This window comes from Ipomoea triloba, chromosome 12 (assembly GCF_003576645.1).
Source record: "Ipomoea triloba cultivar NCNSP0323 chromosome 12, ASM357664v1".
Taxonomy (NCBI): Eukaryota; Viridiplantae; Streptophyta; class Magnoliopsida; order Solanales; family Convolvulaceae; genus Ipomoea; species Ipomoea triloba.
This window is the reverse complement of record NC_044927.1, coordinates 22,251,859-22,264,069: the sequence shown is the minus strand read 5'-3', so window position 1 is coordinate 22,264,069 and position 12,211 is coordinate 22,251,859. Positions and strand designations below refer to the sequence as shown.

The 12,211-nt window shown below is 32.8% G+C and overlaps 1 protein-coding gene across 1 annotated transcript; it reads right to left on the bottom strand.

Moving 5' to 3' along the window:
- Positions 1–1,843: 1,843 nt before the first annotated feature.
- LOC115999262 (peroxisomal fatty acid beta-oxidation multifunctional protein AIM1) lies at positions 1,844–8,047 on the bottom strand. Its single transcript, XM_031239117.1, has 18 exons — positions 7,886–8,047; positions 7,720–7,791; positions 7,194–7,256; positions 7,026–7,082; positions 6,813–6,880; positions 6,618–6,699; positions 6,463–6,518; positions 6,007–6,309; positions 5,823–5,909; positions 4,836–5,010; positions 4,614–4,735; positions 4,171–4,334; positions 3,768–4,022; positions 3,383–3,504; positions 3,185–3,306; positions 2,882–3,030; positions 2,338–2,476; positions 1,844–2,093 (listed from the first exon to the last, which is right to left on the bottom strand). The coding sequence occupies exons 1-18, from the start codon at positions 7,977–7,979 to the stop codon at positions 2,049–2,051; spliced, it is 2,175 nt and encodes a 724-aa protein (XP_031094977.1). The 5' UTR covers positions 7,980–8,047; the 3' UTR covers positions 1,844–2,048.
- Between the last annotated feature and the right edge of the window lie 4,164 nt (positions 8,048–12,211).

The window sequence follows — 12,211 nt, the reverse complement described above, 5'->3', positions numbered from 1 at the left end:
GAAATTGTGAACGTAGAGCTATGAAATTGTGAACATAGAGTTATAAAATTGTAAACATGGGATTATGAAATTATGAACATAGAGTTATAAAATTGTGAACATAGGCCCGGGTCCACCTTGCAATGTGGACCCGGGTTCATGGCATAATAACTGTGTGTTTAAATCCTACTTTGAGTCTATTTAAAGCCTACATGTTAAGAGTTTTTAATAAGTATATCTAAATAATTTAAGAAATATACCTAATACATAATTACATAAGTATCTTACCACAATACAAACATAATAGGATTAAAATATAAAATAAAACAAGTCACGACTTCAGCATGTTCGTTAACTTGTTCATAAATAAATTCAATTATATTATTATTTGTTATCCTATATAATACCATAAATAATAAACAATCAACTCACATAATTAAATTGCGACATTTCATTAAATATTATAATAGTAAGAACAATTAATAAACATGCGCCATACACAACTTCATTGGAGAGGAGAATCCAGAAGACTAGATCTTTAAAATCTACAATCAGGAAGCTGGATTGGCACTGGAAGATCCAATGCCACCTTTGGAAACCGAACGGCAACAGATGCCTATTGAGACACAGGTTTTAAACATTCCATTTCAAACCGAGCATTTAGAACAGGTTTCTCGGTTGCGAGACTCTATTGCATCTGAAATATGGAATGACTATTTATACACAAATGATTTTCCTTCTGTCTTGTCTGTTCATAGTGATTAACATTGTTCTAAACTGAAATGAATTCTCACATTAAATCTTGCATGTCCAAAGCATATTGTTTATTTGTTTATATGGCTTCAAAGGGCCTTAAATGTTGCATCGCATATGGCTGCAGGTGCGAAGAATCCGAAGATGTTAAGAACCGATGAAGAAAATAGTCTCCTTCACTTAGGGCTTTAAATATTGGCTTCAAAGGGTCAAATGCTTAGTGTAGTCTATGTAGGATAATAATAATAAAATAAAAATAAAATTAATAATACATGCAATCTAATCAGCACATACCGGTAGTCAACCTATTAAAAATGCTAATTGTTTCTTTTTGTTTTTGGAACTTATTTGAGTTCGATGGCTTAATTGCTAACCCCAAATAATTCAATAGCTTATTTGTTTATTTTTCCCAATAAATAAATATATAAATAAATAAATATATAAATATACACACATATAGATTTGGTAACAGTGGCCAATTTGGACTTCTTTATTATTATTATATATAAGATTTAGTTAATAACGACAAAGTTGAAATAATTCAAGGTAATTTTAAATTACCTAAAAAATGGGATAATTACATTACCGCCACATCAGCTTGAACCAACTAAGGTAATATAGCATTACCAGACTCAAATTACCTTGGTCTGAACCAAACGCCCCCTTAAGGTTAAGTTGAGGTTAAGTTGGTTAATTGAATTAAATCTTTTAATAGTTTAAGTTAATTTTTTTTCCTAATCCGAACCAAAATCAAAATCCGTTTAAATCCGACCAATATCCGAACATGCTAAATCCAACATGAATATTTAACAAATTTACATGATTTGAATTTAAAGATATTAAACCGAACTCCGGGTGGGCGATCCATAAAACCGAACCGCTGCACACCCCTAAAAACAACATATAAGTCCAAAATGATTGTTTAGCCCTATAATTCTCCCAACCTCTATTTTGGATAGTTCATAATATAATGATTTTTGTTAGAGAATACCTATTATGTTGAAAGATTGAAAAATAGTACTCCGTATGTGTTATCTACTAATGTAGCCTCCCAAAAAAAAATGTAAATAAAGTGTGACTGAAAAAAAGAAAAAAAAAACCATAAAAGAAGTAACCACCCTAATTAACTTTAAAATATGTTTATTAAAGAAAATATCATATATTATTAATTATTCAACTACTAAACTCAAAAATATACTATGTCATCTCTTCAACACACAAGTTTATTTGGCTGCTAAGCACTCCAGTGGTCTGTATTTTTTCTGCCATATCCGCGAATTATCGGGGATCATACGGTAGAAACACGTACAGGTAGGTTACATTCGCGATCTTGAAGTTGAAGAGGTTGATACAGGAGCACTCTGCATTAGAAGAAATTGACGGTTTAGAGAAATAGCGTACATGATGAGCTTAAAACCTTGAAGAAACAGCAGATTCATCTCCGTTTACCAAATTGTCAAGATTCACAGATGACAATATGGGTATTTGCCAAAATTATTCTTCAGAAAATAAATTGTGCTAACTTTCTTTGTGAATTCATTCTGAAATGAATAATTGAATAGAGCATTTGTCTGGTGGTTGAATAGACTGGAAAATTATTCTTACCAATGGAATGCCTTTAAGTGCTCTTTCTTCCAAGAAACTCGAGGGCTTGTAGAAGCTGCCATATAATTCAGACCACTTCTTGAGGCTTTTATATATGTGGCCAGCCCCCACAATATCTGCCCAGAAGACAATCCCCCCTCTGTCAAAAGCAAATGATATTCATCAAGATTCTTTACAAAATAACTACACTTGGATTGAGAAAGATAAATCAAGATAGCACAAATGGAAATTTATCTTTGCTTATCGACCATGATTCCATCAATTTCATTTCTAATATTTCTAACTTTTTTTTTATCACTGAGATGGCCTATCTTTGCAGTACATTATCAGTATCTTGAGACATACAAAAAAAGTCTATCTAGTTTATGGTAGTAAATAGCATTATTGTGATATACGGAGTTCTATGTTTCTGCTTCTCGGTTGCGTTCTCAATGCTTTTGGCTCCATTAGTAAATATCAGAAATCTTTCAAATAGGACTGCTTGAATTTAACAATGGATGATAACATATTTGAGCAGATTTTAAAGAACAATGCGAAGACTAACCTGTAAGAAGGGAAGCTCATTCCAAGAACAGATGCAACATCAAGATCTGAAGCTCGGACGACCATCCCTTCATCAAGAACACGGCAAGCCTCATTCACAACCGGAAAGAGAACCATCTCAACAATTTCTTGGTCAGTCACAGATATTGGCTGGACATAAATTTAAGATGTTAGTCAATGACTCAATGTGAGCCACGTATACAACTATACAAGTTCTAAATAGAGCATGAATCATTGAAGATCTATTTTGAAGCAATAAAAAAAAAATGAAAAAGGTTAGACTGCATTTCCTTGGAAGTCATACCTTCCCACCAGGCATAATATTTATCAGCCTTCTAGACTCCTCTATGATTGGAAGCACAGAAGGATCAGGTTTTGGTTTAGTTCCCTTCTGATAAATGTAGTATCCTTTTCCATTATTTTTTCCTGCAAAAACCCGTGTCAAAGTGGAAATGGTAGTAATCCCAATAACCAACACACAGGAAACAAGGTGAAATGTTACCATTTCGATCACTTTTAATGAGGAGATCAACCAAGGGACTTTTAAATGTACGGTCAGAAAAAGCAGCACCAAACTCTTTTCCTACAGCAACAGCTACCCCATATCCTGTTAAATCTTGGAGCCTGCAAAGATAATTTCATTGGAGTTCATTCAACCAGGTCCACTAATAGTACTCTTGTATCTCATTACTCTCCTTATCATTATTCCAATAAAATAAGCATGCAAAGCACTTGAATAACTTAGCACTTCACTCATGTTTGTACATATTAATTAAAATACAAATGTTTTCTGTTTCGGAAAATGCTCATACGAATTCCATTTAATGTGCTCGCACACAAAGTCACAAAGAGAATGACAGCTGTGTATATGAAGGAAAGAAAATTACTGGAATGGACCCATAGGGAGGCCAAATTTTGCAATTTGGGCATCAATCCTGAAAGCATCAACTCCAAGGTGGACCAGAAAATGTGCTCCCTGGGCATATGGGAAGAAGGTCCTGTTTACAGCAAAGCCGGTACAATTCCCCACCACAACAGGTACTTTCTTTATTGCTTTCCCAACAGCCATAAGGTCAATGATTGTTTGAGCTGAAGTCTTCTCTGTCCGTACAATCTCCAGCAGTGGCATCACATGAGCAGGGCTGAACATAAAAGAATCGAAATAGAAGGCAGATAGGCGAAACATCATTAATAAATAATAATGTATAAGAAATAAATTTTATTATCTTATTAAAACGATAATACACACACACATAATGCAAATAAAAAAAAAATAGGATAAAAGTAAACCTGAAAAAATGAGCGCCTATGATCCTATCTCGAGATCTGGTCTTCTCACCAATAATGTTAAGGTCTATAGTAGATGTGTTAGATGCCAGTATACAATGAGGAGGACATGCCTTCTCAATATCGCTGAAAATTTTTTGTTTTAGAGGAACATTTTCAATCACAGCCTGCAATCCAGAGGTGACTTAATTACATGATACAACAGCATAATGTGTAAGACATAAATGTTGAGAAGAATTGCTTTGGGCTAGGCCACAAGTATATCAAGGGAAAAAAGGGTATTAAAGACCCAAAAAAAAAGATAATGGAAAATTGGAAATCACAGCAGTGGTGAAGGTCTATTTGCAACTCGTATAAAAATTAAATATTATAAGAAGATACTAGACATATGTCATCCCAACACATCTTTGCCAATATAAAATAAAAATGGATGTTCAACCAAGTACCTCTATAACCATGTCCACATCCTTAAATTCTGAGTAATCCAATACACCTTTAAGCAATGAGAGTGCTTTTTCTGCTTTATCCTGACCCAACTTTTTCCTTGATACCAGGATACGGATATTTTCTGCCACATTAAGGACACAAAATAAATAATATTCTAAAAGACAAGCAGGCATAATCAATTTCTACGATATATCCTTAACATTATATATTACATCAATTACCTTCTATGGATTTTATCCCTTTATGAAGATACTCAGAGCTAATTTCCTTGAGAAGAACATATGTGCCGCTCAGAATGAGAGCTGTAGCTATGCCAGAACCCATTAGACCTCCACCAATTACAGCAACCTTCTTTATTGGCCTTGGTTTGAGACCAACATCCGTGACATTGGGCACCTATTGCAACATTCAGAAAGGAATAAAGGTAGTAAGGCATGTGTATATTATTTTAAAAAATTCCCTCAAAAGATGGAACATAAGTACTGGTATAGCATCACAAACGAGACAGAGTAGGATGATTTACAGTCATTCCATATCATGATGAAAGTAACAGTAAAAAATGAATCTAGACCAGTGACTAATCCATACACAATTATTTATGGCCTAAGGGGACAAACTCTTCATGCGCTAGTGGACATGGGGAAACATTTTTTTTTTAAATAAAGCAATTCAGGCAACCACAACAAAACAGTACAACAAATCAAAATCCTCAAGAACACCCAATAATCTTACATCCCAAGACGTGCCTCCTTGCGAACATGCAACTGATGCAAGTAAATATTTCTCTCTGGATTGGGAAGTGAACTTAGGGTACTTATTCAATAAACTATTCCTGGATGGAAATTTCCCAAATTCATAAGCTCGGGACCTCTTAAGATAAGAAGCTGGTATTCTGGTAACCTTACCCAGATAGATAGAAGTGTCTAGCAATATCTTAAAAAGTTTCAACTTATATACTATATATGTTTTTGACGTCTTTGATCTAGAGAGTAGGAGAAGAACAAAGACCAAGAGAATCAAAACTGTAAACATCTTAACACAGAAGATAGCAAAGATGGTAAGACTCGGGCACATCTTGCAAGAAAAATTAAAGATATATCCATAGTGATAATCATTAACTTTCCCTAATAAAAGAAATGTTTATGATTTAAATGTGGTTTTGTGCTGCCAACGATGCACCAAAGGTTGTTGATAAAGATCTAGATTACCTTTGATGTTGCCCTTTGTGCAAAAAATATGTGAACAAGACCTCTTGAAGTATCTGACAATACAAGCTGTTTGAAATCTCTAGCTTCCTGTAGAAAAATTAAAACTTGCTTTACTCCTCATTATTCAGAAAAAGTTGGGTTAGAGCAAGAAAGCACAAAAAAAAAAAAAAAAAAAAAGAGGTACCTTTAGAACTCCACTGTATCCTCCATGAACAATGCCTTCTTCAATCACATCAAGGCAAACCAGATGTTGAGGCATATTGGGAGCAGTCTGCTTTGCTTGTTGTCTAGCAACCTTCAGAATATCCCGTGCTTCTGAAAGGGAACATAGTTTGTCAGTCCTATGAAGGGATCGCATCCAAGGTTTGTGCCTTTCTGCAATATCCAGTGCCCACTGCCGTGACACTTTAATCAATTCTGTTGGGGACACAATTGCATCAATAAGGCCTAATTTCTTCCCTTCTTCAGACAATATGGGTTTAGATGTCTGCAAATCAAAACATTGTTGAATCCCAATCAATGTTAAGACAAAATCATTGTTTTTTTCTTTGGGCAGCACATACTCTTTTATATGCCTCTCATCCACCACCGGCACATTTGCCATACATTCATAAATCATAATGTTTGTCAGAATACTTACCAGCATCATTTCAACACCTTTCTGCAATCCCACGAGCCTTGGAAGACGTTGTGTACCTTGAAAAGGATATCAAACACTCAAACCACTAGTTTAAAAATATATCAAGATGAACTTGAATATTTCAAGAAATTAAAACATACATCAAGTAACTGTACCTCCAAAGCCAGGTATAACCCCGAGGGTAAGTTCTGGCAATCCAAGTTGGGCTTTTGGTGCAGAAATGCGAGCATGGCATCCCTAATAAAGAAAGAAAATGATGCACCAGGAAAATACTTATGCTGGTATACACGGTCACATATTAACATATTACTCAAGTATGAAAGACTTGTTGGAGCATATAAACAACACACCAATGCCAATTCTAAGCCACCTCCAAGTGCGAGTCCTTGTATGGCAGCAACAGCAGGCTTTTTTCCATCTAAAATGACAAAGCCAAGAGTAAGATTTTAAATGATGATGCTACAAATAATCAAAATACACAAGAATGCCAGTTCAGGAAGACTTCCCAGAGAGACATCAGACAATATCTAAACCTAGATAAAAATATGAAACGAGGCACGCACCTTCAATCAGGTTGACTACAAGTTCAACAGAAACATCTGGTAGTACAGAAATATCCCCTGAGGCCATAAAATTCAATTGGCTCTCATTAAAAAATGATCCACAAACTTGAAATAACACCATACCAAAGACACCAAACAGAATAATATAAAAAGAGGAGGGGACTATACCATGCTTGTGAACTTGTTCAAAAACATTGATGTCAAAACCACCAGAGAATCTCCCCCCACTTCCTGGAAAAAAATGCAAATAAATGATTTAGAGAATGCCAAATCCAATCACTTCCCCCTGCAAGGGGGAAAATAAAACTAAAAATTGTATAGGAATATACCTCGCAATCATATAATGAATCAGACATTAGGAAGCAATAAAACTTGGGAAAGAAAATTTGCAGCTTGGAGAAAGATTACAAATTAAAGTATGAAGGCATACATTGAGACTTAAGAAACTAAAAAGAAATGCACAGTTTGCACAACCTGAAATTATTTATTAAAAAAAATAAAATTAAATGATCAAACAAAAACATAGATAATAAATTCAGTTGACCATCCGAATGCATTCTGATCTCAACATCAGTTGACTTCACATTAATTAACTGAACCCAAAAAAAAAAAAAAAAANAAAAAAAAAAAAAAAAAAAAAAAAAAAAAAAAAAAAAAAAAAAAAAAAAAAAAAAAAAAGGAACTAAGAATTCACCAGTTAAAACAATAGCTTTAACATCGTTTCTCCTCGCTGCCTCCGTGAACTTCTCCTTCAATCCATGAATTACTACAACACAACCAAATTTCACAGTTTAGTTTCATCTATCCAAATCCAGCGCATACGTACACTCGCCAGATACAGAAACATATGAGTGACTTACTCGGAACGGCTAACGCGTTGACAGGAGGATTGGAGATGGTGATCACAGCAACGGCGTCGTTCCCGACCTCCATCGTCACCGTCGGCACAGCCATATTTCTGCTTCAATGCGAGAGAAAGACGAAGAAAGGTAACGTAAGAAAGTTGATTGCATCGGGAATGGTGTTACGGTGGATATATATATAGCGGAGTGAATACACGGGAGTTGTACTCTGTGCTACCCAAATTGTACCAATGATGGCTGAGAAAGTAGATAAAAAGTTATGGTTTTCAAAAAAAAAAAAAAAATGGATAAAAAGTTATGACCCTCTGGCTTTTTGGGAAAAGCCGAAATCACTTCTTCTTGACTTTAATAAATTTCTTTTTTTTTTCTTTTGCAAACAACTTTAATAAAATTATTAAGTCGTGTAACTCGTGCTACACACATAGCAAAAGGTACACTCTTCCGTTAGTACAATTCTTTTTTTACTTTTAATGGCCTGTATGGTTGGATATAGTTTAGGGGAATTGAAATTCATTGAATTGTAATTTAGTGAATTCTCAAACTACAGTGTTTGGTTGGAGGGAATTAGAATTGCAATTCCCTCCAAATGATGAATTGCAATTCGGTGGAGAGGAGGGGCAATTTGTTGGTGTAAAGACAATTTTGCCCCTCCTCCCATACCCTTTGTCTTTTTTTTTTATTTATTTAAATTTGAAAGAATTATTATTATTATTATTATTATAATTTTGAAAGAATTATTATTATTATTATTATTATTATTAGTACTACTACTACTATTACTACAACATCTACCACAACATAAGGGCATTTTAGTCATTTTGTCGCTTCTTACCTTTCAATTCCATGTACTCCTATTTCTGCCTACCAAACATTGTAATTTGAATTCCTACTTTATTCATTGAATTGCAATTTCACCGAATTACAATTCTTTTCCCCCCTAATTCCCTCCTCCCAACCAAACGCCCTGTAAAAACGAACTCTATCGTTACATAATCATATTTATAATTTATTTTATCATTATTAACCGTTTGACTTGTTAAACAACCAAAATAAATATTTAATTTATTAGTTTTTTGTAACAGCTTATTACTCAAAAACACTAAATTCAAAAAATTGGGTCAAAACAAATTTTATAAAAGTCATTTTGCGTATAATTAGCTATCAACTAACAGCTAATTTACCAAACATCTTTCTAACAACTAACAACTATCAACTACTCAAATTCACTAACTCAATCAGCTAATAGCTATTTTCCAAACACCACAATATAATAATAACGAGATCTAATTTGTAATACTTGCAAGCACATGCAAATAAATTATTAAAAAAGTTTTAAAAAATCTGTTGTGAAAGTTGTCAAGATAGATAGCTCTCTGCTCTATTTTTTAAAATACACATATTTTGATTTATAAAGAAAAAGTATATATATATATATATTTGTTGATAAAAACATGTCACACTAATAAAGAGTACGTAAAAAAGTAATATATTAATAAAAATAAAATCCTTAATTTTAACTTCCTCTCAAAAGACTCCTATACAATTATGATTTGCGTAATATTGTAAAATATGGTAGTAAAATTCCTATTCGTACTATAAGTGTACATTAAAATATGTTAATATAATTTCTAATAAATTATATTCTTCCCTACTTTCTTATTCGTAATATAATTAAAATTACTAATCGTAATATACTTTTCCTGCAACGTAATCTATACTATTAATAAAAACAAAATTTTGAATTTTAACTTTCCGCCCTAAAGACTTCTATACAATTAAGGTTTGCGTAATATTGTAAAATATGGTAATTAAATTCCTATTCGTACTACAATTGTTAATTAAAATATCGTAATACAATCTATACTATTAATAAAAACATTATCCTCAGTTTTAACTTCCCGCCCAAAACAGACCTATAATATTATGGTTTGCGTAATATTGTAAAATATGGTAATACAATTCCTATCCCTAATATAATTGTATATTAATATAGAATTCCTAATAAAATATATATTCTTTCCTTAGTTCCTATTCGTAATACAATTCTAGACTATAATTACTAATGGTAATAATTCAGTATATATATTTCTCTGCAATGCAATCTATACTATCTATACTATTAATAAAAACAATATCCTCAGTTTTAATTTCCCGCCCAAAACAGACTTATAATATTATGGTTTGCGTAATATTGTAAAATATGGTAATACAATTCCTATCTCTAATACAATTGTAAATTAAAATAGAATTCATAATAAAATATATTCTTTTCTAAGTTCCTATTCGTAATACAATTCTAGACTAGAATTACTAATGGTAATAATTCAGTATATATATTTCTCTGCAATGCAATCTATACTATTAATAAAAACAATATCCTCAGTTTTAACTCCCCGCCCAAAACAGACCGATAGTATTATGGTATGGTTTGCGTAATGTTGTAAAAAATATGAAAATTTGGCATAATTCAACTCGCAAGGCCAACCAATTTTCTGAACGACATTCGTCCATGCAGGTGTCGGCGCACGAGTCAAGCCTTTTTAAGTTCATTTTGGGATTTCATTTGCACCCCCTGCGCGCGAGAGAGAGCCTCTATGCTATACAATTCAATAAGCCTTAGAAAAAACTCTTGTATAAGTTGTGGTGCAAACCACTCCTCAAACCAATGTGGGACAAAAGTTACTTGAAAGGTTTTCTCTATATTTTTCTAACTCAAATGGGACAACTTTGAGAACCAATTTCTCATTCACCCATTATCAGTTTTGAGCGTACAATATATCAATCTTTTCGTCTAACTACGAAGAAAGTGGACCCCACATATATTTGTACCACAATATTGCCAGTAAAATGCCATTTTATGCTAATTTTTTTCCAACAGTTATTTGTCCAGAGAATATCAACGTGTTGAAGGAAGAAGATGATATATAGTGAAGGGCAATATCATCTTCACTATATATCATCTTCTTCCTCCAACACAACGCTCTACGGTCAACCAACAATTACTCAACTGATTATCCCATTACTCCCATGTAAATTTTTCTCTAATATAGTTATACGTACTGAATATCAAAATATAAGTGTACCTCAAGATCTTGCAATAACTAACCGACAAGTAATTAAATTAATGAATATGATGCAATAATGTAAATTATCTACCTATTGCATTTATACACTTATTTTAGAACACTGAATTTTTGTGATATTTGTTGCATGCAAGGAAGACTCATACTATAATTGCATTTATACACTTATTCATACTCATATTCGATGTTATAATTTATAATTTTATATAATTGTATATCGATTCAATTATTTCTTAAAATATTATAACAAATTTATTCTGTGCAACGCACGGGTGAAAATACTAGTTCCTAATAAAATATATTTTTCCATACATTCCTGATAGGGAATATACCCCGGGTGTACGGTCCTGAGTATTTGGTACGTAAACTGTATACGAGTATGGGTATTAGCCTATAAAAGGGACCCTAGCCCTTTAGGTTGGGGACTTTTGGCTCCCCTCTCATATGCTCTCTACTGCTCTCATATTCCCTCTTCTCTCTAAACAACTCAAGAACAATCAATAAAAGGGATAGATTGAGCGCCAATTTTCGGATCTACACTATACTTTGCATACAATTCCTTTACATATTATGAACACAAGAATACACGGAGGAATTAAACATTATCAATTCCTATTCGTAATATAATTCTAAATTAAAATAATAATCGTAACAATACAATACATATACTTTCTCTGCAACGTAATCTATCTATATCTATACTATTAATAAAACCAAAATCCTCAATTTTAAATTTCCGCCCAAAAGACTCTTATACAATTAAGGTTTGCGTAATATTGAAAAATATGGTAATAAAATTACTAATTAATGTAATGGATATGAATATAAGGAAGATTGTAAAAGGGGGGAAAAGAATCGGTAATTCATAATTTTGAATAAAATACACGTTGTTATTTGACTATTAAAATTGCACTATAAATACTCTTAAAAGCAAAGAACAATTCTACTATTGAATATTTTATATTCTTTTCTGCTATTTCTCATATTTCTCCTTATTGTTTAGTAACGAAGTCTGTTTTTGGCACCTCAAACCTATCCTCCAAGACAACGAAAATCTCTTTAAGACTCTAGTTGATGCGTTGTTATTCGTCCAGAAAATATCAACGTTATACGGTAAACCAACAAACACTCAAGTGCTTATTCCATTACTCCCAAATGAATTTTTCCCTAATATAAATATACTTACTAAATATCAAAATGTAAGTGTACCTCAAAATATCGCACATGCCAAATATTCTTA

Bases quoted from the DNA above. Each gene is read 5' to 3' on its own strand.
- LOC115999262 (XM_031239117.1), bottom strand. From the start codon at position 7,979: ATGGCTGTGCCGACGGTGACGATGGAGGTCGGGAACGACGCCGTTGCT. The intron at 6,310-6,462 runs GTAAGTATTCTG...TTTGATTTGCAG, and splicing joins AAGGTGTTGAAATGATGCTG to ACATCTAAACCCATATTGTC. The intron at 4,736-4,835 runs GTAATTGATGTA...TTAATGTGGCAG, and splicing joins AGGGATAAAATCCATAGAAG to AAAATATCCGTATCCTGGTA.